General features: G+C 49.3%; 2 protein-coding genes across 2 annotated transcripts in view; one reads left to right on the forward strand and one right to left on the reverse strand.

Moving 5' to 3' along the window:
- Positions 1–25,858, forward strand: part of cfap100 (cilia and flagella associated protein 100) — a 118,496-nt gene that overhangs the window by 35,519 nt on the left and 57,119 nt on the right. The window lies entirely within an intron of this gene.
- LOC127571238 (zinc finger protein ZXDC-like) lies at positions 1,062–24,892 on the reverse strand. The gene is made up of 10 exons (XM_052017443.1): positions 23,637–24,892; positions 17,292–17,444; positions 16,248–16,326; positions 15,057–15,187; positions 11,910–12,080; positions 10,438–11,099; positions 7,954–8,038; positions 7,526–7,695; positions 4,950–5,051; positions 1,062–3,111 (listed from the first exon to the last, which is right to left on the reverse strand). The coding sequence occupies exons 1-10, from the start codon at positions 24,868–24,870 to the stop codon at positions 3,028–3,030; spliced, it is 2,871 nt and encodes a 956-aa protein (XP_051873403.1). The 5' UTR covers positions 24,871–24,892; the 3' UTR covers positions 1,062–3,027.

Raw genomic sequence — 25,858 nt, forward strand, 5'->3', positions numbered from 1 at the left:
TTCTGCATGTTAGCATTTATCCGCCGCCCCAGGTTAACTAACTGGTCTGTAACTGCGATACTTGGTTTATCACCTTTTTAAACTCCAATCCTCTGGAACCACTCCTTTGGCCAGGATAAGATTTGCAAATGTCCTTGCAATTCACATTTTATTGAAAGCAAATCTGCCATAAACACAAAACTAAATGCAGTAACATTGAAAAATTTAACTTACCTTACCCCCCCCCGCCCCCCCCCCACCCCCCACCCTTCTCCACTGTAATGAATGGCTCTGTTCCTCTGCCAAGTCTCTCTGGAAGGGGACGGTGGCAGATTTCCACATGCTGCTGGGAGACGGAGGGAGTTCGCACTCAGCCACTCGACCACGTTGAGTCCAACATGGGAAGGTAATCCTTGCCGAAACAGCTGTGGAGGTTTGGGCTATCCAGGCTTGCACTGGAGAGCTGAACATCTGTAGAGTCACGGAGGCCATGCCAGCAGTTCCAGGGGACAGTTGTTATTTGTTAACGTCAGCTCATTATCCTCTGGAGGATGACAGGCCTGTTGATTCCTCCATTCAACAGCGAGACCCTCCATGGGAGTCAGGTCCACACCATTCTTGGCTACTGTTAATCTCACGTGCTGAGCACAGTGTTTATGTGGTCAATGGAGCTCTTTACAGATCTTGGCCTCCTACCACACTGAATACCTGCTGTTGTACCTGGAGTTGTACCAGATGTCAATCTCTCCTCCCGATGTCGGCAGTGCCGAATTCCAGAACCCAGGTAACTACGTTATCTTTGTCCTTTTTCAGTGCTCAACAAGTACACTGATCAATACCAAACAGATTATTAACAAGTTACACACATCCTATCCCAGGCACAATGTGGTGCTGACAGGGTAATACTCGGCTGCCACATCTCTCCGGAGTAACCGCGATGCTGACGGAGGCGGGAAGCTTTTTGAGAAGAAAAATACCCAATGTGATGTTACTGAAAATACTTGCGAACCAGTTAAGTGTTTACAAAAAAAAATCAAAGAGCAAACAAAAAAAAAACAGAATCAGGTTTATTATCTCTGACATATGACGTGAAACTTGTGGTTTTGCGGCCGCAGTACAGACCGAGGCAAACCTGCAGATCCTGGAAATCTGAAAAAAACAGTAAATGCTGGAGATACTCAGGTCAGGCAGCATCTGTGGGGAGAGAGACCGTTAATGTTTCTAGTTGATGATCTTTCAATAGAAGTGATACAGTGAGAAACCAAGGTGTGTGTTAAGTTACAGAGGGGGGGGAGGAGTGGAGAGAAGAGGAAACATCAGTGATGGGGTGCAGACATTGTCCAGGCGACACTACCCTTGCAGGTTCCATCCGACAGTGGTTGGCATCCAACTGGGGCCATCCAACGATCAAAAGCACACGTCACCTGGACAATCGGGTCTCCACAATCTCAGGCACTCCCAATGTTCTCTCCTCCTGTTCCTCACTGCTTAAAACACACTTGTTTGTCATTTTCCCAGTTCTCCTATCTCCATGGATGCTGCCTGACCTGCTGAGTATCTCAAGAGTTTGAAAGTTTCATCACTTACTGGAACCAACTTTTCACGTTGAAGTTTTTGAGATGAAAATTGAATTCAAATTCTTAAATTTTACATGTTAATAATTGGAGACACATGCTAAAATTCCATTTTTTTAAAAATACAAATCTGCTGCCGAACAGGAGCTTGGGTCATAATGCTTTAACCCTTAACAGAGGAAACAAATTGAAATTTCAAAATTGTAAGTGGTAACCAGACTGTTAAAAAGGTTTCAGCACGTGAATTGTCAGTGCAGGAATCAGACATCGATAAAAGCCACGTGTACCTCCCTGCTCCCCTCAACCCAACAGTTTAGGTGCAAAAATTAAAAGTTGTCAGAGGCAATTTCTGTTCTTGCTGAGATTTAATGTTCAGTGAACATACAACGCACACGCTCCCCACCATCTGTAATTTGGAGGTTAGTCAACGTGCACATTCACCCTTCACTGTCCACTCAAAATCCTCCCCAGTCAACAAATATTCCTTAGAAATGTACAAAATAAATAAATAGACATTACTATACAATATAAAATTTTAAAAATATACATATTTAAACTTAAAGGTTTGCAGTGACTGAGCCATCACCCCCAAGGAGAAACGACATTGATGATTCCAAATCGTGCTCCTCACCCCAAGTGGCCAGCCGTGCTGTATCACACAGAGGCCACACAGGGATGCATTCCTGGTCTCCAGAGATCGAAGGAAACAGACCTACAGTTGTTCAAAACCTCTTGCTCACTCCTTTTCTAGAACAGACTCAGAAGGACTGAATAGATCCACTTCTGAGGATTTTGTAATCTGCGGACGATTAAATCATTCACAGATCTGACAGCAGAAATCAGACTCAGTCCAGAAAGACTTGCTGTAATATGACATCCACTCTCAGTTCCCCTTGGACAACCTCCTTTAAGGCAGATGTAAAGGATACGTCTAAAGTCTGATGCTCAGTGCCCAACCAGAGATACTTTGAGTCACGCAGGTATAATTGTTTAAAACTTGGTCGTGTTTGGGAAAAGGTGAGAAGCCAAATGTAGGTGAAAGGCAGCAATGATTTGCAGCTCTCGGGCACGCTCTCTCAGAGCAACAGATTGCACGGCCCTCGTATGAAGCTTCACACTGCTGCCACTTCCCTAGAGGTGTCACCCTGGAGTCACCGATCCAACTGCAGTCTTTTGGCTCTCCGGTAGCAGCAGCAGTTATTCCTGTCCCCAGTGCAGGGACCCAAAGTCCTCGGTTCACAGTTCGGCTCTCCTGCTCAGATCGTGGGGCAGAATCGAGGCCTGTTATCTCACGAGCATTCACACTTTTCAGTCAAACCCTCTGCACCTGACTTATTGATTCCCGACTCCAGGGCCACACTGCCAGTTCCAGATCCACAGTTCGAACCACTGGCTCCCGTGCCAGATCCCATCCCAGAAAAAGTGCATGTTTGATCAGCAGGCACTGAATCCGCTGCAGGTCTCTCCAGCTTTGCTACTCCAAGTCCTGGAGGTTTATTGTGCTCCCTGTAAACTGGGAATTGCTGGAGCTGTCATCTTCAGCTGATGGGTTAGGCTCCTGTGGAGACGAAAGTCACGAGTTACTTGCACACGGCAGCAGCAGTGAACTACCTCCCACACTATCCATGTGCCCACCCCATCGTGCACCCTTTGCCCACCTGTGACAGAGGCTCCAGGACCTGTGGTGGCTCATCAGAAGCCCAGATGTGGAGTGGAAGCAGGCGCTGCCTGACCCCGATAGATGGCCAATGACAGATAGGCACCACCTCCATGACCAATGGCACTTTTGAAACTTATACTTAAACTTTTACTAAAAGTTCTGATACAACAATGGTCAAAGATCATTTCAAAGGGTAATCACGAGTCAGCTACATGGTTTATCAAACACCAGAGGGGGTAGGTTTAAGGTGAGAGGGGGGAAGTTTAAAGGAGACATGGGAGGCAAGTGTTTTTGTTTCCTGCAGAGCGGTGGGTGCCTGGAACGGGCTGCCAGGGGAGGTGGTGGAGGCAGATGCCACAGGGGCATTTAGACCAGTACGTGAACAGGCACAGAACAGAGGGATATGGACCATGTGGAGGCAGATAGGCTTGGTTTAGATTAGCATCATGGTTAGCACAGACATGGTGGGCTGAAGGGCCTGTTCCTGTGCTGTACTATTCCATGCTCTCTTGGACTGGACTCTCACATTGCGTAGGATGAAGTTCGGCAGCTTTCATTCACTGGGAACTTTGGTTGGCTTCCTCACACCAGGGTCACTTTTACCAAAACCAATGTATTTTTTTATTTATTACTTTTCTTTAACAAATAGAAATTAAATTCTCAACTTGCCACAGTGGGACCTAAGCTCATACTCTCTGGATTACCAGAGCAGTAACTCGAGTACTGTATTGCACTGGGGATCCCAAACCATGTTTATTCTTTGATATATAAAACAATGCTCTGGAAATGCTCAGCGAATCGGGCAGTATCTGTGGAGAGAGAACCAGTTATACTTTCAACTACTGATCCCTCATCAGAATACTTCAGGTTGATGATCGTTCATGTCCTGACAGGGGGTCTTCAACCTGAAACATTAACTCTCTCTCTCTCCACAGACGCTGCCTGACCTGCTGAGTGTTTCCAGCATTTTTCCATTTTTATTTGATTTCCAGCACCTGCAGTCTTTTCATTTTTCAGTATTTGTTCTCTCTCTCTGGAACCATTTACCAGTTTGGCACAACACGGTGGGCCAGGGGGTCTGTTCCTGTGCTGTACTGTTCTATGTTCCAAGGTGCTCCTTTGTTTTGGCCTCTGGTCAGGAGAGCCACTTCAGGGGAATGAACGGACATGGGAAACAAAGGTTTTGGGTCATTGAACCACCTTTAATAATCACAACACAAAAGGAGACCATTTGGCCTATCGCGCCTGTGCCAGGGAAATCTCTCCCTTGGCTTCATTCGCCTGCTCTTAGCACGGATCCTGAGAACATCTCCCTATCCATATTTAACCAGATCCCTTCTGAGTGCTCCAATCGAACATTTTCAAACAGCAGGTTCCAACACGATTCACTGTGAAACACATTTCCCCTCTCTTCTCCTGCAGGTCCTTTGCCAGTGTACCTCAGGCTACCATTGCAAACCATTTCTCAAAACCTCACATTTTGAACACCTCAATAGAACTCCGCGTTGATCTTCCCTTAGCCAAGGAGAACCCAAAGGTACATTATAAAGTAAAAACACTAAATTCTGGAAATAACCAGGTCATTGAGCTGAAACGTTAACTGGTTCTCTCCACAGGTTATCCCTAACCTGCCGAGTATTTAGGATTAAGGTTCTCTATTTTCTCCCGAGGGTCAGGGATCTGTGGAAGCACAGCGGTGTCTCGCTTTGCTAGAGTCGGGTCTCGGAGGCTGGTACCTGCAGGATGTTGACAGGAAGGTCGACGGTCAGCTGTGTGTGAGAGGTTGAAGTCTGTGCAGTGAGTTGGAAGGCCAAATCCCCGTCTCCAGTCGGATCGTCCTGAAAGAGAAAGGGTTCCATCAAGTAAACCAGAGAGCAACAGATGGGCCTTCACACCACCAACTGGGTCCAAAAGTCCACAACCATACACGATTATTGATAGAAGAATTTAAAGAACAACTCACTCGCAGCTCACAGGGGAAGAAAAGCTGAGAGCAACTCGACAAGGTGCCCCCAGTCTATGCCCTTACCCCCACACACTGCTGAATGCCTCCATTACCAGCACACGTCAACATGGAGATTAGGCGAGGAGACAACTCAGTTCCGCACACTCCGCTGTTTATGGCTGATCCAATCACACCCTCAGCTTTATATCCCATCTACCCCCGTTAACCTCTCACCCCCTTCATGTATCTAACTCTTCCTTAAAAATATTCAAAGATTCTGCCTCCATCACCTTTTGAGAAATTCCAAAGATGCAAACCCTCAAAAAAATTTCACTTCATTTGTCTTAAATGGGTAACCCTTTATTTTTAAAGTGACACTTGGTTCTAGATTCTCCCACAAGAGGAAACGTTCACCCTGTTGACCCCTCCTGATTTTGTTTCAGCCAAGCTCCCTCTCAGTACCACAGCAGACACAACCCAGCCTGGTCAACATTTCTTCTTAAGGCAACCTGCCCATTCCAGGTATCAGTCCAGTAAACACTCCCTGAACTGTTTCCAACACATCAACGTCCACTCTTAAATAAGGAGACCAATACTGTCTCACCAAGTCTCACTAATACCCCATAGAACTGAGACATAATCTCCCAATGCCTGTATTCAATTCCCCAACAATAATATTCTGTTATCTTTCCTGATTACCTGCTGTTCCTCATACCACCCTTTTGTGAATCATGCACGAGACCCCCAGATCCCTCTGCATCTCAGAACTCTGCAATCACTCATCATTTTGATAATATGCTTCATTTTTTCCTACAGAGGGGGACAATTTCACACTTTTCCACAATAAATTCCATTTGCCAGAACCTTGCCCACTCACCTACACCCCTTCATCACCTCCTTGCACTGTGGGCAATTTCTGGAAGCTCTGGAATTGCTCTATTCTGAGCAGCTTTGGGCCCCGTATCTAAGGAAGGATGTGCTGGCCCTGGAGAGGATCCAGAGGAGGTTCACTAGAATGATCCCAGGAATAAAGGCTTAACATACAAGCAGTTTTTGAGGTCTCTGGGCCTGTACTCGATGGAGTTCATAATAATAAAGGGGGATCACATTGAAACCTCCTGGAGACTGAAAGGCCTGGATAGAGTGGACACAAGAGAGGATGTTTCCGTCAGTGGGAGAGTCTCGGATCCAAGGGCACAGCCTCAGAATAAAGGGACGTCCCTTTACAGCTGAGATGAAGAGGAATTTCTTCAGCCAGAGGGTGGTGAATCTGTGGAATTCATTGCCACAGACAGCTGTGGAGGCCAAGTCAGTGGGTGTATTTAAGGCAGAGATTGATAGGTTCATAGAACATTACAGCACAGTACAGGCCCTTCGGCCCACAATGTTGTGCCGACATTTTATCCTGCTCTAAGATCTATCTAACCCTTCCCTCCCACATAGCCCCCCATTTCTCTATCATTCATGTGTCTATCTAAGAGCCTTTTCAATGTCCCTAATGTATCTGCCCCCACGACCTCTGCCGGCAGTGCGTTCCATGCACCCACCACTCTCTGTGTAAAAAAAACTTACCCCTGACATCCCCCTTATACCTTCCTCCAATCACCTTAAAATTATGTCCCCGTGTTAGCCATTTTCACCCTGGGAAAAAGTCTCTGACTGTCCACTCGATCTATGCCTCTTATCATCTTGTACACCTCTATCAAGTCACCTCTCATCCTCCTCTCCAAAGAGAAAAGCCCTAGCTCACTCAACCTATCCACATAAGACATGCTCTCCAATCCAAGCAGCATCCTGGTAAATCTCCTCTGCACCCTCTCTAAAGCTTCCACATCCTTACTATAATGAGGTGGCCAGAACTGAACACAATACTCCAAGTGTGGTCTAACCAGTGTTCTATAGAGCTGCAACATCACCTCGCGGCTCTTGAACTCAATACCCTAATGAAGGCCAACACTCCATACGCCTTCTTAACAACCCTATCGACCTGCGCGGCAACCTTGAGGGATCCATGGACGTGGACCCCAAGATCCCCGTTCCTCCACACTGCAAAGAGTCCTGCCATTAACCTTGTATTCTGCCTTCAAATTTGTAAGGGGTTAAATTGGTAAGGGGGTTAAGGGTTATGGGGAGGAGGAGGGAAAATAGGGTTGAAAAAAAAATATCAGCCATGATTGAATGGCAGAGCAAAGGATGGGCCGAATTCTGCTCCTATATCTTACGTCACAAGACAACCGAGGAATCCACAATTCGCTCCCCATGGGACAGGGTGCAGCACAGGGAGGGAGGGGGCGAGGTTGCCATTTGAAATGCTCATGTCTAAGATTGGTTGGGTCAGAGGCTGAAGGAACAGGCAGACGAGCCTACCTGCAGCAACTGGGGCTGGACATAGTGAGCCCCTGTGGTCGGGTCACGGATGCTCAGGGCACTGGGAGGCATCATGATGTTCCCAAACCGGGTGGTCTGGCCCACAGCAGCTGATGTCGTGGCCTGTCCTCTGCTGGATTTCTTTCTTTGGTTGGCACAGCTGGAACTCTCTGAGGCAGGGGAAGGAAATAACCAGTTAGTGGCGAGGGAGCAGAGACGGGGAAACAGCGGGTGGAGGGAGAGACGGAGGCTGTGGGCGCAACAGTTAACGGGCGGAGCGTCTAGTGTTAAGAACAAGAGGGTATCCATGACAACGGGTGCTGAGACTGGGAAACAACAAGCAAAAAGAGAATGTAAAATGATTGCAGCTGGAACCAGAGATAATAATCAGCTGAACCCATGCAACCTGCTCTCAAACAAACCCTTACCTGAGGTGCCCCCCACTCCTTTCTGTTTCCTCTTCTTAGCAAGCTGAATGGCCCGGTAGTCAGTCCTCGCTGATCCCCCGCTCTCCTAAACACCATTTCATTGGTTAGTGACAGTTTGCGACAAGAGGCCAGAATTCATACAGAGTAACGGCTCTCGATGTTACAGTCCCATAACTTCAGTCTTGTCTGTTGCCATAGTTATTCAACACGGCCCACTTCACCAGCCACCCATCTACACCAACCCTACACTGATCCCATTTTATTCTCCCCACATTCCCATCAACTCCTCCCAGATTCTACCCCCCCACCTACACACTAGGGACAACTTACAGCGGCCAATTAACCCACCAACCTGCACGTCTTTGGAATGATGGGAAGATAACGGAGTGGTAGCAGATGGAATTTACTCCAGACAAGTGTGAGGTAATGCATTTTGGGACTTCAAATACTAACAGGGTGTGCAGAGTAAATGGCAGTGACCTCAGGAGAGTTGATGTACAGAGGGACCTTGGTTTCCTGGAAGTGGGCACACAGGTGAATAGAGTAGTGAAAAAGGCATTTGGTAGGCTCATCTTCATAGGCCGAGGCTTGGCTCATCTTCATAGGCCGAGGCTTGAAGTACAAGAGTTGGGACGTTACGTTACAGATGTGTAAGTCATCGGTTAGACCCGCACTTGGAGTATTGTGCACGGTTCTGGTCACCACACTACAGGAAGTGCAGAAGCGATACTCCAGGATGCTGCCTGGAAGGGAGAGCTGTAGACACAAGGAAAGGTTGGATAGGCTGGGTTTATTCTCCCTGGAGTGTAGAAGGATGAGGGGTGACCTTATCAAGATTTACAAAATTATGAGGGGCACAGAAAGGGTAGATAGTCAGTCTCTCCTGTGGTGTGGAGTCTAAAACTAGAAGGCACAGGTTTAAGGAGAGCGGGAAGAAATTTGAAGGAGATTTGAGGGGTGTTTTTCCACACAGGGTAGTGGGTATATGGAATGAGGTGCCAGAGGAGGTAGTGGTGGCACATACAGTTACAGCATTTAAGAGGCAACTGGATAGAGATATGGCTCAATGTGGGCAAATGGGATTTGCTTGGATAGGCATCATGGTCTAAGTGGACGAGTTGGGCCTGTTTCTATACTGCACAGCTTTGTAACACCCGGGGGAAGCCCACATAGTCACAGGGAGAACGTGCAAACTCCACCCAGACAGCAGCAGAGGTCAGGATTGAACCCAGGTCGCTGAAACTGAGGCAGCAGTTCAACTGTCTGCACAACTGTGTCATAGCAAGGAGCACGACCCAAGCTGAGGGGGGGCTGCTTTGTCCCAACGTGGCAGTTCCGAACATTGTTACCTCAAGCACCGACAGGTGGGGAGGGTGCTAATCAATTGGACAAGTGTAAAACCAGGCGGTGTGTGTCCAGAAGCCAACACTGCCAAAACAGAAACGAGGGACATCCCACACAGCTCATTGTACAGTTAGCTTTACAATCCTAGGTTTCGTCACAATTCAGTCAATTATTTCAACAACAGAAATCAATAAGGATTTTTTGACCAGCATTTACTGCCACACAGAAAAAACCACAGTACCACGGTCATGGGCTACTTGCCTCATTGGGTCTTTGCAGGAGTTCCCCAGTTAGTCCCCATTTATCCATGTGTACTTGTATCTCCTTCAGAACGACACACTTCCCTGTCCCATTACCCTCTCACCCAGCACCCCGTTATCTCTCCCTCCTTTCCATCCCAACACTGCCCCTTTAGTTCTCTCTCCCAGCTTTCTCTGCATCATAAAACGTGTTTAATCTGTAATCCTGCTGAAAGATTGTTCCCCCAAGTGCTCTCTTTCTCTACAGATGGTGCCTGACCTGACTATTCTCAGCATTTCATTTTTATTCCAAACCTCCAGCACCTTCAATCTTTTATAGTCCCACTCCCTTGCACCTCCTCCCTTCCCAGTACTTAATCCCTTTGGAAACTTTATTGAATCTGCTTCCTTACAGGCAGTGTGTCCCAGATCGCACCTTGCCTTGTCTACGGGTTACTGACAAGGTGGCAGCTTATTCACCTGCTAAACCCTTGAACCTTAACATTTCTGAAACAAGAAGTCAGCACTGCAGGAAACTTCACACCACAGAGACACACTGTTCACCACAAGAATCTTCTCCCAACCCATCAATATAACCAAGCAATGCAAATCTATAGTAACACAGTCTGCTGGAGGAACTCAGCAGGTCGAGCAGCATTTGTGGGCAAAAGGAACTGTCAATGTTTCGGGTCAAAACCCTTGGTCACGGTTGCCCCTCTCGTTTAGACTGGCTATCTCCCTTCTCTACTCTTAGCAGGGTCCTGACCTGAAACATCGACAATTTCCTACTTCCCCCCACATGCTGCTCAACCCGCTGAGTTCCTCCAGCAGATTTTCTTGCTCCAGATCCCAGCGTTTGCAGTCTCATGTCTCTGTGAATCTACAGCTCCTGGGTACCTACCAGAAAGGAGCACCCTGACACCATGTTCAGCTCCAGCTCCTTCTGCGCACTGAAGGTGCTGGTCGGGGTGTTTAAGTTGGAGAAGACGTATTGGGTGACCACCTTGTTCCCCTCCTGCTGACTCATCACATCAGACACACTCAGCATGTGGCACTCCACTTTAGTTGGGGTCAGCAGCTCAGGGACGTGGTTGCTCCCCAGGCTATTGGAGGGGCTCAGGGCTCCACTCGATGACAACCCCTGCAGCTCCTGGCAGCCGCCCGTGCCCCGCATCGACAGGGCTCCCAGTGCCTCCGCGTTGACGGCCTGCACGCCCTCCAGATTCAAAGTGCTTTGCTGCAGGAGGCTGGCAGAGAGCCCCAGGGTGGTGTCCATGGTATGTGATATGTCTGGCGTGGCCACAATGAGGGGGTCAGTGCCCTGCGCCATGGCGTTGTTGTTGACGGAGACGTTGCCACCCAGGGTGGATCCCACAGAGGCGGCGTCAATCGTCAGGATTCCTGAGCTGACCAGCGACATGTCGGGGGAGATGCTGACCGGAGTGACGGGCACGGCGGTGAAGAGTGAGGCGATGTCCACATTGCTGAGGTCACTCTGGCTTGGACTGGTCAGCTCACTGCTCGGGGTCAGGGAGCCGGTCAACTCCAACTGCGAAAACAGATCTGAAACAGAATTCCCCGCCTGTCAGTCAATCTGTCAGAGCAACGCAGCCTAGAATCACCACACTGAGTACGTTCGGCCCATCATCCCCGTGCCAGCTCCTTCAAAGAGCTGATTAGTGCGGGAGCAATCAAAAGTTGGGAAATCCAAGGGGCCAGAGTTTTAGGGGTGTGGGTATCGCACAGGACAGGAAGCTGGAGGGGTTTAGAGACAGAGAGGAGGAAATAGGGAGACACTTTAATGCAAGGATATGCCAGTGTCAGAGAAATACAGCACAGAAACAGGCCCTTCGGCCCACCAAGTCCGTACTGGTCATCAAGCACCAATTTATACCAATCTGACATCAATCCCTTTGTTTTACGCACTCCACATTTTTGTCAACTGCCCCCAGATTGTACCACTTATAATCACGCTAGTGGCAATTTACAGCGGCCAATTATCCCACCGACCTGCATGGGATGTGGGAAGGAACCAGAGCAGCCGGGGGAAACCCACAGGGTCACAGAATATATAACCTCCGTCCCAGACAGCATCCGGGGTCAGGATCGAACCCAGGTCACTGGAGCTGTGAGGTAGCAGCTCTACTGGCGGAGATGTGAATGGAAAGCTAACACAGAATGGCTGACCTGGACAATACCACTGCCTGGCGGCGTGAGCGAGGGTGCTGTACGCAGAGCTCTGCGGCTCTCCAGTTTAGTGCCAGGATACTCGGTGGGTTGGTGCCGGGCATAGTCCCTGGGAAACCTCACTGGTCAACAGGCAGTGCCACCAACTGCTAGTGCAGCTTGGGGAGTGAAGCTGACCGACCGTACCAGGGCTGATGTTGTGCTGCTTCATCATGTGAGCCTTGATGCTGTTCTTGGAGTTGAAGAGCTTGCTGCAGTTGGAAAGGGGGCAGCGGGTTTTCACCTTGTCCGCATCTTCCAGGTGCTTCTTGGAGTGGATGTACAGACTGCTGCGGGCCGAGAACCGGGCTTCACAACCTGAGCACACGTGGAACGCTCGCATTACCAAGGAGCACACTGCACCCCACACCCCCAGCTGGACAAAACTATCCCGAGTCTGTCACACAGAAACCATTCAGCCCCTCTCAACTGTGCTGAAACCGGCCTCTCCCCGTCTCCCCACTCATTCCTTTCTCCCCAGTGGGGTTATCCAGAATCCTCCCAAATGTACTGGGTCACACACCACGGAAACAGGCCCTTCGGCCCAACCGGTCCATGCTGACCAAGATTCCCATCTAAGCCAGTCCCATTTGCCCGTGTTTGGCCCAGATTCCTCTAAACCTTTCCCATCCATGGACCTGTCCAAGTACTTTTAAATGTTGTCAATGTACCTGCCTCACCCACTTCCTCTGGAAGCTCGTTCCGTATGCTCACCACCCTCTGGGTGAAAAAGTTGCCCCTCAGGTTCCTATTAAATCTCCCCTCCTTTAACCTGTGCCCTCCAGTTCTTGATTCCCTTTCCCTGGGAAAAAGACTGTTCACATTCACCTTATCTGTGCCTCTCATAATTTTATACACCTCTATAAGATCACCCCTCTCGAATGTGGCTTCTTTGACACATATGTTTTGGTCCTGTCCTCTTTTGGAAAAATATTGGGAAGATATTTTTAACATTATTTCAAATGTATTGAAGATTGATTTACAACCTCATCCTATCACTGCAATTTTTGGTTTACCAAGGATAGAATCTGGCCATCTATCTGCCTCCGCTAACCGTATGATTGCCTTTGTTACATTAATGGCCAAAAGATCCATTTTGCTTAAATGGAAGGATCCAATACCCCCTACTACTTTTCAATGGCTCTCTCAAACTACGTCATGTTTAAACTTGGAAAAAATTAGGAGTGGTACTGTTGATCCTTCGCTTAAATTTGAGGAAGTTTGGAGTCCATTTATTCAATATTTTCACATGATATAGATCCCCTTATAATAACCTTTCAGTTTAGAGGAACAGAGTTGACGACATAATATTGCTCGGTTTCTACTGAGAAATTTTAGTCCAGTTTTTTTTTTCTGTTCTTTTTTTGAATTTTTTTTCTTTAGCTTAGTTTGGTTTGATATATTGTTTATAATTTTTCTTATTGTTTTGGGGATTTTTTTTCTTTCTTTTATATTTTATAATGAATCTTTTTCTTTTATATTATATTCATTCACTAACAGATCATTGGATCGACAGATTTTTTTAATACTTTGTTGTTCTTTATGACTATCCACGTCATGATTGTTCCCCTGATCTCTTTGTATTACATGTACAAACATTGATATATTCATCTGTATTAATTTGAAAACTAATAAAAAGATTGAAAAAGAAAAGAAAGATCATACCTCACTCTCCTACGCTCCAGTAAAAAAAATTCCCAACCTCTCTCCATAATTCATTCCCTCGAGTTCCAGCAACATTCTCGTAAATCTCCTCTGGATCCACTGTGTGCAGTCACCCTCATCTATGCCTCAGTGCCTTCATCTCAACCACTCCTCATGGGAGCAAGCTCTGCATTCTCCCAAGTCCCAGTGGATTTTGGTCACTCTCCCAGAGTTATGCACCCCTCAGCTCACTGGTAGACACATCTTTGCTACTCCTTTTGTAACTTAGAAGCCTCCAACAGATCACTCCTGTTCGAGAGAGGAGGCTCAGCCTGTTCGGACAGGTATAACCTCTCAGGCTCTATCTGTATCATGTGTGACTGGCTTGAATCCAAAATATTTGGGAAAGTGGAGAAAGGCGCAAGCATTACTGCTCCTTCAACATCTTGTGGAGGCATACGACCCATTAATGTGGGTAGAGTTAGGAACGGGATCCCAAAAACCTAAGATGGAAGACCTGTAATTACACAGCATTTAGCCTAGTGCCTTTATTTCACACACAGACTTACCTTGCACACAGAGTCACACAGCACAGAAACAGGCCCTTCGGCCCAACTCCTCCATGCCGACTGTGTTGCCCAGCGAGCTAGTCCCACCTGCCTGTGTTTGCCCCATAGCCCTCTACACCTCCCCTATCCATGGACTTATGTAGATGGCTTTTAAACGTTGCTTATGTGCCACCTCAACCACTATTTCTGGCAGCTCATTCCAAATACGCACCATCCCTTGCGTGAAGAAGCTGCCGCTGATGTCCCTTTTAAATCTCTCGCCTCTGATCTTAAACCTATGCCCTCGTTTTTAGCTCCCCCTCCCTGGTAAAAAGACTCTGTGCTTTCACCCTGTCTACCTAAAGCAGCACTGTAGGTGGCCTTTCAGCCCATCAGGTCCATACCAGCTCCCAGGAGTCCCATTCCCTCTCTCCATCTTTCACTGTACTTCTGCAGCCTATTCTCTCATGTCCATTAACTCCCCTTTGATCCTTTTTATACTGCCCGCCTACAATGGGGCAATTTACAGTGACCAATCAAGCTACCAACAAACCTTACGGATAAGGGAGAAAACCAGAGCACACGAGGGAATCCCACGCAGTCACTGAGAGAATGACCAAACTCTTACACAGACGGCAGAGGTCAGAACCGAATCCTAGTCCCTCGAGCTGTGAGACAGCAGCACTAACTAATGCCATTCATTCTGTGGCAGTTGGAAAAACGTCAGCCAGAAGGCTCAGACTGCAACAGGGATTCTGCACCAAAACGTGGGCTGACACACCTGCGTGGTGCCAGGGGAATGCTGCACAGTGTTTTGGACAAGACAATGAGTGGAGGCCCTGTCTGCTGAAGGATGAACATTGTGACACCATACAAGGAGCAGATGAGCTCTTCCTGGGTGTCCTGAGGCCACTGCAACCTAACGAATCAGTGTGAGAGCTTGCTGTGCACATGCTGCCTGCTGCATTTCCTGCATTACAACTTCAAAAGCACTTCATTAACTGCAAAGCTCTGGGTCATCTCGAGCTTGAGAAAGGTGTGATGGAAATTTCCTTTTAACTTTTAAGTTTGCCTTCACATCCGCAGCAGAGCTCAGACATACCTTCGACTGGACAAACAAAGGGCCTCGTGCCGAGATGGGTGATGCTGTGCCCTTTCAGGTGCTCTGCCCTGGTGAAGGATTTCCCACAGCCGTCCACAGGGCAGACAAACCTCCGGTCATCTTCATGGGTCCTGGAGAGAGAAAGGAACTTCAGAGCCAGGTGAAGCGAATGCACGGGCGACTTTCCCCAAGTCAGTCATCCAGCGCGACCCACCAAGTCCACACCAACCATCACCCACCCAGTCACACTGATCCACTCCATTCTCCCTATATCCCCATCAACTCCCCCACATTCTACCCCTCACCCACACACTGGGGGAAACTTCCAGCGGCCAATTAACCCACCGACCTGCACGTCTTTTAGACGTGCGGGGAAGCCGGAGCACTCGGGGGAAACCCACGCGGTCGCAGGGAGAACGTGCAAACTCCACACAGACAGCACCAGAGTGAGGTGAAGGGTGGACGTGAAGAACAGCTGCAGAGGAAAAAACATGGGAAATAAGAACGTAACTAGACATTTCCTTGTCGGCATTAGAAAAAGGTGATTCAGCCTCTCGAGATGGTCTGCTAGTCCATCAGATTAAGGTCGATGTGGATAACATTTTAAAAACCTGCAGACTGAAGAGAAAACTGAGCAGTGTCTGGAGATATGTTTCAAAATGGTGTGAATGAAATGGAGGGTTCCAACAAGAAACTGCAGCACTCTTGGCTGACAACGGCAGTAGCAGTCCTGAGGGAGTTCTGCATTGTCACAGAAGTCACCTCTCAGATGAGATGTCAAACCGAGGTCCACCTGCCCCACAGTAATGTTTCAAAGAAAGAATCTCATCCTGGGGCCAACACGTATCCCCGATCCAACATTGCTAGTTATTAAGTCTTTATCACTGATCTGCTTGTAGGTTCTCACTATACAAAGGAGACACGAGACTGCAGACACTGCAATCTGGAGCAAAAGACGAGCTCCTGGAGGAACACAGCGAGTCAGGTGGCATCTGTGGAGGGAAATGGACAGTCCAGTCCACCCAAAATACAAACTGTCCATCAACTGCTTGGCTTTTGCTCTTGCCACACACAAACAGGGTGCTGTGGTTCCCACATTAGAACAGTGACTCTACTGCATTATATTTGTCTCAGGAATTCCTGATGTAACTATATAAACCCTATGAAAACCAGCACGGGAGGGCTGTTTACCTTTTGTGCCGGAGTAATTTGGACATGCAGGTGAATGACCAGCCACAGCCATCGAAGTCGCAGATAAAGGGCCTCTCACCTGCACGGGAAAGATCATTCTTTTAGTAATCTGGGGCAACACATCTTCTGATTAAACTCAAATCTTACTGCTTTCCAACAAAGCCAGAGCATTACAGATCGTGTCGATGGGAGACAGCATGACACTTTTGAAGCATTCTCAAAGCACCGAAACTGGTAATATTTAGGAAGTGCAGTTGATTTGTTCCTTGTTGCCAATGGCACAGGACTGCAGGTTAACAGGAGCAGTCACAGGCAGAAGAACAAGACCTTCCAAAATGTTTTATGGAATACTAGGCTGAACAAATGCAGCTCCAACACTGAAGAGGCTCAACACCATCCCACAAAGAACTGCATTTAACTGGCACCACATCCACTAGCCTAGATGTTCATTCCCTTCGCAACCTGTGCACAACAGCTGCATTGTTTATAGTCTTCAAACTTCGCTGCAGTTACTCGTCCGGACTCTGGCAGCACTTTCCAAACCTACTAGCTCTGCCACTTGGGACAAGGGTAGCTGGCACCTGGGAACACCACAGCATGCAGGTTTCCCTCAGAGTCGCTCACTATCCTGACTTGGGAATATATCCTTTTCCTTCACCATCGCTGGGTTTAAATCATGGAACTCACCCCCACCCCCCTCTCCCTCCAACAGCACTGTGCGAGTACCTTCACCAGAGGGACTACAACGGTTCATGAAGGCAGCTCACTCCGACATTCAAGGGCAGTAAGGAATGGCAATAAATGCTGGCCTTGCAAATAACCAATAAAAACAGCAAACTCTGAAAGTGCAGTCAGTGCCCACACAATTCCAGCACCTCGTTTCTGATACCAAGTGTTACTCTGATGGGAGTTGGTGACTCCATCGTAGCTGTCAATAACTGCAGCTGAACGGTTGCAAGTGTTCCCTATAATCAACAGTGACCCAGATCACGAGCTCTGGTGGTCAATGTTACTGAGACTGCCCCATTTGAGTTGGGACCGTACCTGTGTGGCTCCTGAGGTGAATCTTCAGGCGGCAGGCTTTGTCGTAGCGCTTGTCACAGCCTGGGAAAGAACAGGTGAAGTGCTCCTGATCCCGGAAGTGCGAGCGGTTGTGGGAGCCGAGTGCACTGATGGTAATGAACGTCTTCTCACAACCTGCAACGCAAAACCACAGTCATCGGTTTTCAAATACCCAACCACCTTGGCCATCTTTTTCCATCACCAATCCCCTCCACAGGTTTATATTTACAACACTGTGCATCAGGAACAGCAGTGAGCCCTCTGAACTACAGTAAAACTCCACACCTGTCTGTGGGGAGAGAGTCCCACCTGAACACTGCAGAATTTGCCGATGTCAGTCTCTCTCCTCCTTTAAAGATGCCCCTCAACTCCCTAACAGCTCTTGACAAGTTTGTTCAGTCACGTTCTTGTGAAGCTTTAAGGAGCTTCTTAAAAACCTCTTTTCAAACCAACTGCATGGCTATCTTAGCAAAATGAAAATTCAAAACCGCAATTGCTGCAAACCTGAAATCAAACAAAAGATGCTGGACAAACCCACCAGGTCAGGTAGCATCTGTGGAGAAAGAAACAAATGACGAGTCCCAGACCCAGAATGTTAACTGTTTCTCTTTCCGTGGGTGCTGCCTGATCTGCTGTTTATCCCCCATCATTTTTTTCCTTCTAGCACTAATAGATCACGGTTTCAGTCCAATTCACACTCATCAGGTATAAAGACATTTCAAATGCGCCAGGCACTGTACAACTGCAGCTTTCCCAACTCAAAGCATCGGTGTGTCTTTGTGCAAGAGGTTTCCTCTTCTCCCCCAGGCATCTCCTTTCTCCCTAGTGTCTTATACCAGGTTCCTCCCAAACCCTGCTGTTCATCTTAACCACTCCCTGTGAGACTGAGCAGGACCTTTAATAAGCAGGGTCAAGTGGTCGCTACTAGATTTGTGACCCCTACATTTACCCTATCGAATTCTCTCATTATCATAAAAACTTAGGTCTTTTCTCAAAGCACAACAGCTCTGGCACATTCAACAGGCTCTTAGTTCTGGTAGTGCCTGTAAACCAAATCTTCACATCCTTCCTGCAGAGAGGTGCGAGCTGTACCCAATACTCGAAAACTGGTGATGTTTCTCATTTTATTCTAATACAGACAATGGGACAAAGTGCTCCTGCAAATGGCCAGAAGTGATTCAATGGACCAAATAGTCTCATTCTCTGAGATTCTGATTTTACTTGTGTAGCAAAACAAACATTCGGGACATTCAACCCAACTGCTCAGTGCTGCTGCTTCAACCCACACATCTCCTCCTCCCATCTCTCTCCTACTGTCAGAGCATCCTGCTAATCCCTCAAGTGTACCCAGCTCCACCTAACAGCAATCTGTTCGCCTCAGCCAAAGAGGACTTGCATTGTGCCAGCATCTTTCACAACCTCCAGACATCCAAAGCATTTCTCAGCCAATGAAGCACCTCTGCAGTGAACTCACACTTATAATAGTCAGCCGTACAGCACAGAAACAGGCCCTTCAGCCCACCATGTCTGTGCCAACCTTTTTGCCCATCTACACTAATCCTATTGGCCCACATTAGGACCGTATCCTTCTATGCTTTGCCTGTGTCTGTCTAAAGGTCTCTTAAATGTAGTGTCTGTATCTGACTCCGCCACCTCCTCTGGCAGCGAGTTCCAGATATCAACCCCTCTTCTGGGTAAAAAACTTACCCCTCAGATTCCCTTTAAAACTCGTTCCTCTCACCTTAAACCCATGCCCTCTTGGTTCTGATACCCCGACCATGGGAAGAGGATTCTGACTGTCGACCCTATGGATGCCCCTCAATCTTGTATCGAGTCGTCCTTCAGCCTCCTTTGCTCCAGGGAAAACAAACCCAGCCTAACCGGCCCCTCCCCATGACTGAAGTCCCTCAACCATGACCACAGGTGAACCTGCTCTGCACACTCTCCAGCACGACCACGCCCTCCCTGTAGTGTGGCGACCAGAACTGTGCACAATGCTCCAACTGCAGTCTCACCAACCATTTGTAAAGTTGCAACATTACCTTCCAACTTTTGTACTCATGTCCCAACCTGCGAAGGCACTTTCAGGGAACTATGGACTTGAACCCCAAAGTCCATGTATTCATCAACCTTCCTTAACACCCCACCATTTCTGTACAACTCCCAGTCCTATCTGACTTCCCAAAATGCACAAGATCACACTTGTCAGGATTAAACTCTCCAACCAACTTTCCGTCTGATCACACTTGTCAGGATTAAACTCTCCAACCAACTTTCCGTCTGATCAGTATCCTGCTGCAGCCTAGGACAACCTTTCTCACTATCCACAACACCAATTTTCATGTCATCTGCAAACTGAATTTGCTGAATTCACATCCAAGTCATTACCATATAATCACAAATAACTGGTCACACTTCCAATCAGACAAGCACCCCTCCACCACTACCCTCTGCCTCCTATCACCAAGCCAGTTTTGGATGCAACTAGGCAGCTCACCTTGAAATCCATGTGCCTTAACCTTCTGGACCAGCCTACCGTGCAAGACCTTGTCAAATGCCTTATAAAACTCCATAGACAGTATCTGCAAGTTGCTAAATTGGATACAAAATTGGTTTGGTCGTAGAAGACAGAGGGTAGTAGTGGAGGGGTGTTTTTCTGACAGGAGGTCTATGCCCAGTGGTGTTCTACAAGGATCAGTGCTAGGATCTCTGCTGTTCGCAATATATACAATTGATCTGGATAAAATTGTATATGGTCTGAATACAAGTTTGCAGGCGATGTGAAAATTTGTGGAGCTGTGGAGAGTGAGGAAGGTTGTCAAAGGATACAGCAAGATATGGATCAGTTGGAAATTTGGGCAGAGAAATGGCAGGTGGGGTTTAATCCAGACAAGTGTGTGGTGTTACATTCTAGGAGGTCAAATGTAAGAGGACAGTAATACAGTGACTGGCAGGACCCTTAGGAGCACAGATGTACAGACGGATCTTGAGGTACAAGTCCATAGCTCCCTGAAAGTGGCAAAACAAACAGATAACATGGTTAAGAAGACACATGACATGCTTGCCTTCATCAGTTGGGGCATGGAGTATAAAGGCTGTGAAGTCATGTTGCAGCTGTATAAAACTTCGGTTAGACCACATTTGGAGTACTGTGTGCAGTTCTGGTTGTCCCATTACAGGAAGGATGTGGAGGTTTTGGAGAAGGTGCAGAAGAGGTTCACCAGGATGCTGTCTGGATTGTAGAGCATCAGCATGGGGAGGGATTGGACAAACTTGGGTTGTATTCTCTGAAGCATCAGAAGCTGAGGGGAGACCTGATAGAAGTTTATAAAATTATGAGAGGCAGACAGTCTTTTCCCAGGATGGAAACGTCAAATACTAGAAGGCATAGATTTAAAGTGAGAGAGGAAAAGTTTAAAGGAGATGCAAGTTTTCTTTTTTTGAAAACACAGAGTGGTGGGTGGTAGAAGCAGATACAATAGCAATGGCTGAGAGGCACTCAGGCAGACACCGGAACGGGTGAGGAATGGAGGGGTCCAGACCACATGCAGACAGATGGGATTAGTTAGACTGGCATGATGGTCAGTGTAAGCATGGTGGGCCGAATGGCCTGTTCCCATACAGTACTGTTCTACGTTCGATCTACTGCCCCGACTTCGTCAATCTTAGTCACCTCCTCAAAAAACTCAGTCAAATTAGTCAGACAGGAATTCCCTCGCACACAGCACTGCTGACTATTTCTGATCAGCCCATCTTTCCAAATGTACAATGACCCTACTCCATTAAGATTTTCTCCAATGATTTCCCAACCACTGACACAAGGCTCACCAGCCTGTAGTTATGTGGCTTATCTCTGCCGCCCTTCTTAAATAAAAGGAAGAACATCAGCTATTCCCGAGTCGTCTGTATTTCCCACGCCAGTCTAGCAGTACAAACAGTAATGGGACGGACACCGGACCCTGGCCTTCCTTTGTATCACTAGGGTGCTTGAAATAATTTGCTGATCAGAAGATCCTGAAGAAAGGTCATTGACCTGAAACATTAAACGATTCTCTCTCCACAGACGCTGCCTGACCTGCTGAGTATTTCAAGCAGTTTTTATTTCAGATTTCTAATGGCTTTTAGTGACGTTGGAAAGAGAGAAACAATGGCCAGGACACTGAGAACCTTCCTGCTCTTCTTTGAGGATAGTACCATGGATAATTTGCACCGACCTGTGAGGGCAGATGGACCTCGGTTTAGCATCACCTCAAACGAAGCAGCATTTCGAACCACGCAGCACTCCCTTGGCGCTGCCACCGAGTCCCAGTCTAGACTCTGGCGCAGGACTCAAACTGCAACCATCGGACTCAGCGGTGAAGCGTCGCCACCCAAACCACGGTTGCTCAATCGGGCTGTGGCCGTGAAAGGCACCATACAAATGCAAACCCTTGCAGCCAGAGGCCACTCGACCCTGTCCAACAATACTAGCCCTCTCCAATTGGCTTAAGCTATCCTATCTGTTATAAGACTATAAGACAAAGGTGCAGGTCAGCCATTCAGCCCATCAAGTCTACTCCGCCATTCTATCATCAGCTGATCCATTCTCCCATTTAGCCCCACTCCCCCACCTTCTCACCATAACCATAGAACAATACAGCACAATACAGGCCCTTCAGCCCACAATGTTGTGCTGAACACCAAACCACTCCTAAGACTATCTAACCCCTTCCCCCCCCCATATCTCTCTATCTTAAATTCCTCCATATGCTTAGCTAACAATCTCTTGAACTTGACCAACGTATCAGCCTCCACCACCACCCCAGGCAGCGCATTTCATGCACCAACCACACTCTGGGTGAAAAACCTCCCTCTGACATCTCCCTTGAACTTCCCACCCATTCCCTTAAAGCCATGGTGCTGGCTGTCCACTATCTATTCTTAATATTTTGTATACCTCTATCATGTCTCCTCTCATCCTCCTCTCCAAAGAGTAAAGCCCTAGCTCCTTTAGTCTCTCCTCATAATCCATACTCTCTAATCCAGGCAGCATCCTGGTAAATCTCCTCTGCACCCTTTCCAATGCCTCCACATCCTCCCTATAACCCTTGATGCCCTAGCTACTCAGATATCTATCAATCTCCGCCTTAAATACACCCAATGACTTTGCCTCCACAGCCACCTGTGGCATCAATTTCCACAGATTCACCACTCTCTGGCTAAAGAAATTTCTCAGTATCTCTGTCCTGGATGGGCACCCTTCAATCCTCTCGTACCAGACTCCCCAACCATGGGAAACAACTTTGTCACATCTACTCTGTCCAGGCCTTTTAAAATTCGAAATGTTTCTAATGAGGTCCCCCCTCATTCTTCTGAACTCCAAGGAGTACAGCCCAGAGCCGTCAAACGTTCCTCATATGTTAACCCTCTCATTCCTGGAATCATTCTAGTGAATCTCCTCTGAACCCTCTCCAACGAAGCACATCCTTTCTTAAATAAGGAGCCCAAAACTGCACACAGTACTCCAAGTGAGGTCTTACCAATGCATTATAGAGCCTCAACACCACATCACAGAATCATAGAACAAGTACAGCACAATACGGGCCCTTCAGCCCACAATGTTGTGCCGACCTTTAAACCTTGCCTAAGACTATCTAAGGCTTCCCTTAGATAGTCTTAGGCGAGGGGCATCCCTGCTCTTATATTCTATTCCTCTAGAAATGAATGCCAACGTTGCATTTGCCTTCTTCACCACCGACTCAGCCTGGAGGTTAACTTTTAGGATATCCTGCATGAATGTATCTCGCTGTCTTGGTGAAGCAGCCGGCATAATCAAAGACCCCACCCACCCGGGACATCCTCTCTTCTCTCCTCTTCCATCGGGTAGAAGATACAGGAGCCCGAGGGCACGTACCACCAGACTTAAGGACAGCTTCTACCCCACTGTGATAAGACTATTCAATGGTTCCCTTATACGATGAGATGGACTCTTGACCTCACGATCTACCTTGTGGTGACCTTGCACCTTATTGCACTGCACTTTCTCTGTAGCTGTGACACTTTACTCTACTGTTACTGTTTTTACCTGTACTACATCAATGCTCCCTGTACTAACTCAATGTAACTGCACTGTGTAATGAATTGACCTGCACGATCGGTTTGCAAGACAAGTTTTCCACTGCACCTCAGTACAAGTGACAATAATAAACCAACACGGACTCGCAAGTCCCTTCACATCTCTGAATTTTTGTTATTGCTTGACTAACAATGCTATGGTTATGCAGAGCCCGCTAAAAGGCTGGCTGCTCGGCCCCTCCACCCCTACTAGCCCACCCCACCGGGCCTCACCGGGGAAGTCGCACTTGAAGGGCCGCTGGGGTTCGAAGTGTGCCCGCCGGTGGCTGCTGAGCTTGAGGGCGGTGGCGAAGGGCTGCGAGCAGACGTCGCAGGCGAAGGCCAGCTCCTGGACGTGGGCCTTCATGTGGGCGCGGAGGTTGTAGACGGTGGTGAAGCGCTTGCCGCAGCGCTCGGCCTGGCAGCCGAAGGGCCGCAGCTTGCCGTGCGAGTGCAGGTGGCGCTTCAGCTTGTAGGCCGTGGTGAAGGCCCACTCGCAGCCGGCCACCGTGCAGCGGAAGGGCCGCGGGCTGTGCGACAGCAGGTGCAGCCGCAGCCGCTGCTTCTTGTCGAAGGCCTGGCGGCAGTTCTGCTCGGGGCAGTGGTGGAGGCCCGGACCCGGGCCCGGGCCCTCCGGCAGCTTCAGCAGCACGTCGCCGCCGTCGCTCAGCAGCAGCCCCGGCCCGGCGCCCGGCTCCAGGCCGTCGGGCGAGGCCGAGGCCTGGGTCTGGGCCTGCTGGTCGGCGGCAGGGGGAGGAGCCGGGCCCCCGGGCAAGGACAGGGCCGGGGCTGCGGGCTCTTCCTCCGGCTTGGCCGGGCCGCCGGCTGCCGCCTCGGGCGCGGCCAGGAGCAGCAGCCCGTCCTCCAGGCGCAGCAGCAGGTCGCGGCTGCTGAGGCCGAGGGTGGCGGCCAGGCCGCCGGGCGAGGCCGAGGCCGAGGGCCCGGGCAGGTTCTCGATGTTGCCCAGGACGGCGGGAGCGTCCAGCAGGAGGCCGGGGCCGGGGGGCGGCGGCGGAGGAACCGGCGGCGGCTCGGCCTCGGCCTCGGCGCCCTCCCCGGCCGGCGGACGGCCGGCGGGGCCTACCCGAGCCCGAGGCCTGTCGGGCCCGGCCGCCGCCGCCGCCGGCACCGAGCTCAGGTAGTAGACGGCGTCGGCCGCCGCGTCCGGCTCCAGGCGGGGCCCGCCGGGCGAGGCCTGGCGCCGCTCCTGCCCCTGCCCCGACGCCGGGCCCGGGTGCGCGGCCGTGGCCGCGGCCTCCGCCTCGGGCTCCAGGTTGAAGACGACGAAGATCTCGGGGTCGGCGGCCGGGCCTCGGAAATCGGGCGCCTCGTCCAGGAAGAGCGAATAACGGGCGGCCGGGCCGCCGGGCGGAGGGGGCTCGGCCCCCGGGGCCTCCTGCCGCTGCTCCAGCCCCAGCCCCAGGCCCAGGCCGAGGCCGAGGCCCAGGCCCAGCCCCTGCTGCTCCATCCCCGGTGTCCCCGCCACAGCCGCCGGCCGCCGCAAGACCCGGGCCGGAGCGCGGCGCAGGGGAGCGGAGCGGAGCCGGAGCGCAGCGGGCGGCAGGTGGAAAACCCGGACCGGATTCCCCGTAGGGCCGGATTCCGTCCGGTGCGTGGGAGGCCATTCAGCCCGCCAAGGCGCCAGCGCTCAAGGCCATTCGGCCGCTCGCAGTGATTCATACCCATCTGGAAGGGCAAAACGAGGACCATTCATCCACTCCCCAACTTCTGGCACCAGAATCACACCCTCCCATCGGGCAGAAGATACAAAATTGGTATTGGTTTATTATTGTACAGTGAAAGCTTGTCTTACAAACTGATCGTACAGGTCAATTCATTACACAGTGTAGTTACATTGAGTCAGTACAGAGTGCATTGATGTAGTACAGGTAAAAACAATAACAGTACAGAGTAAAGTGTCACAGCTACAGAGAAGGTGCAGTGCAATAAGATGCAAGGTCACAACAAGGTAGATCGTGAGGTCAGAGTCCATCTCATCGTATAAGGGAACCGTTGAATAGTCTTATCACTGTGGGGTAGAAGCTGTCCTTAAGTCTGGTGGTACGTGCCCTCAGGCTCCTGTATCTTCTACCTGATGGGAGAGGAGAGGAGAGAGAATGACCCAGGTGGGTGGGGTCTTTGATTATGCCGGCTGCTTCGCCAAGACAGCGAGAGGTAAAGACAGAGTCCAAGAAGGGGAGGCTGGTATCTGTAATGTGCTGCGCTGTCTCCACAGCTCTCCGCAGTTTCTTGTGGTCCAGGGGCAGATCAGTTGCCGTCCCAAGCCATGATGCATCCAGATAGGATGCTTTCTATGGTGCATCTGTAAAAGTTGGTGAGAGTCAAAGGGGACAAACCATATTTTTTTAGCCTCCTGAGGAAGTAGAGGCACTGGTGAGCTTTCTTGGCTGTGGCTTCTACATGATTTTACCAGGACAGGCTATTGGTGATGTTCA

Source organism: Pristis pectinata, chromosome 6 (genome assembly GCF_009764475.1).
Source record: "Pristis pectinata isolate sPriPec2 chromosome 6, sPriPec2.1.pri, whole genome shotgun sequence".
Taxonomy (NCBI): domain Eukaryota; kingdom Metazoa; phylum Chordata; class Chondrichthyes; order Rhinopristiformes; family Pristidae; genus Pristis; species Pristis pectinata.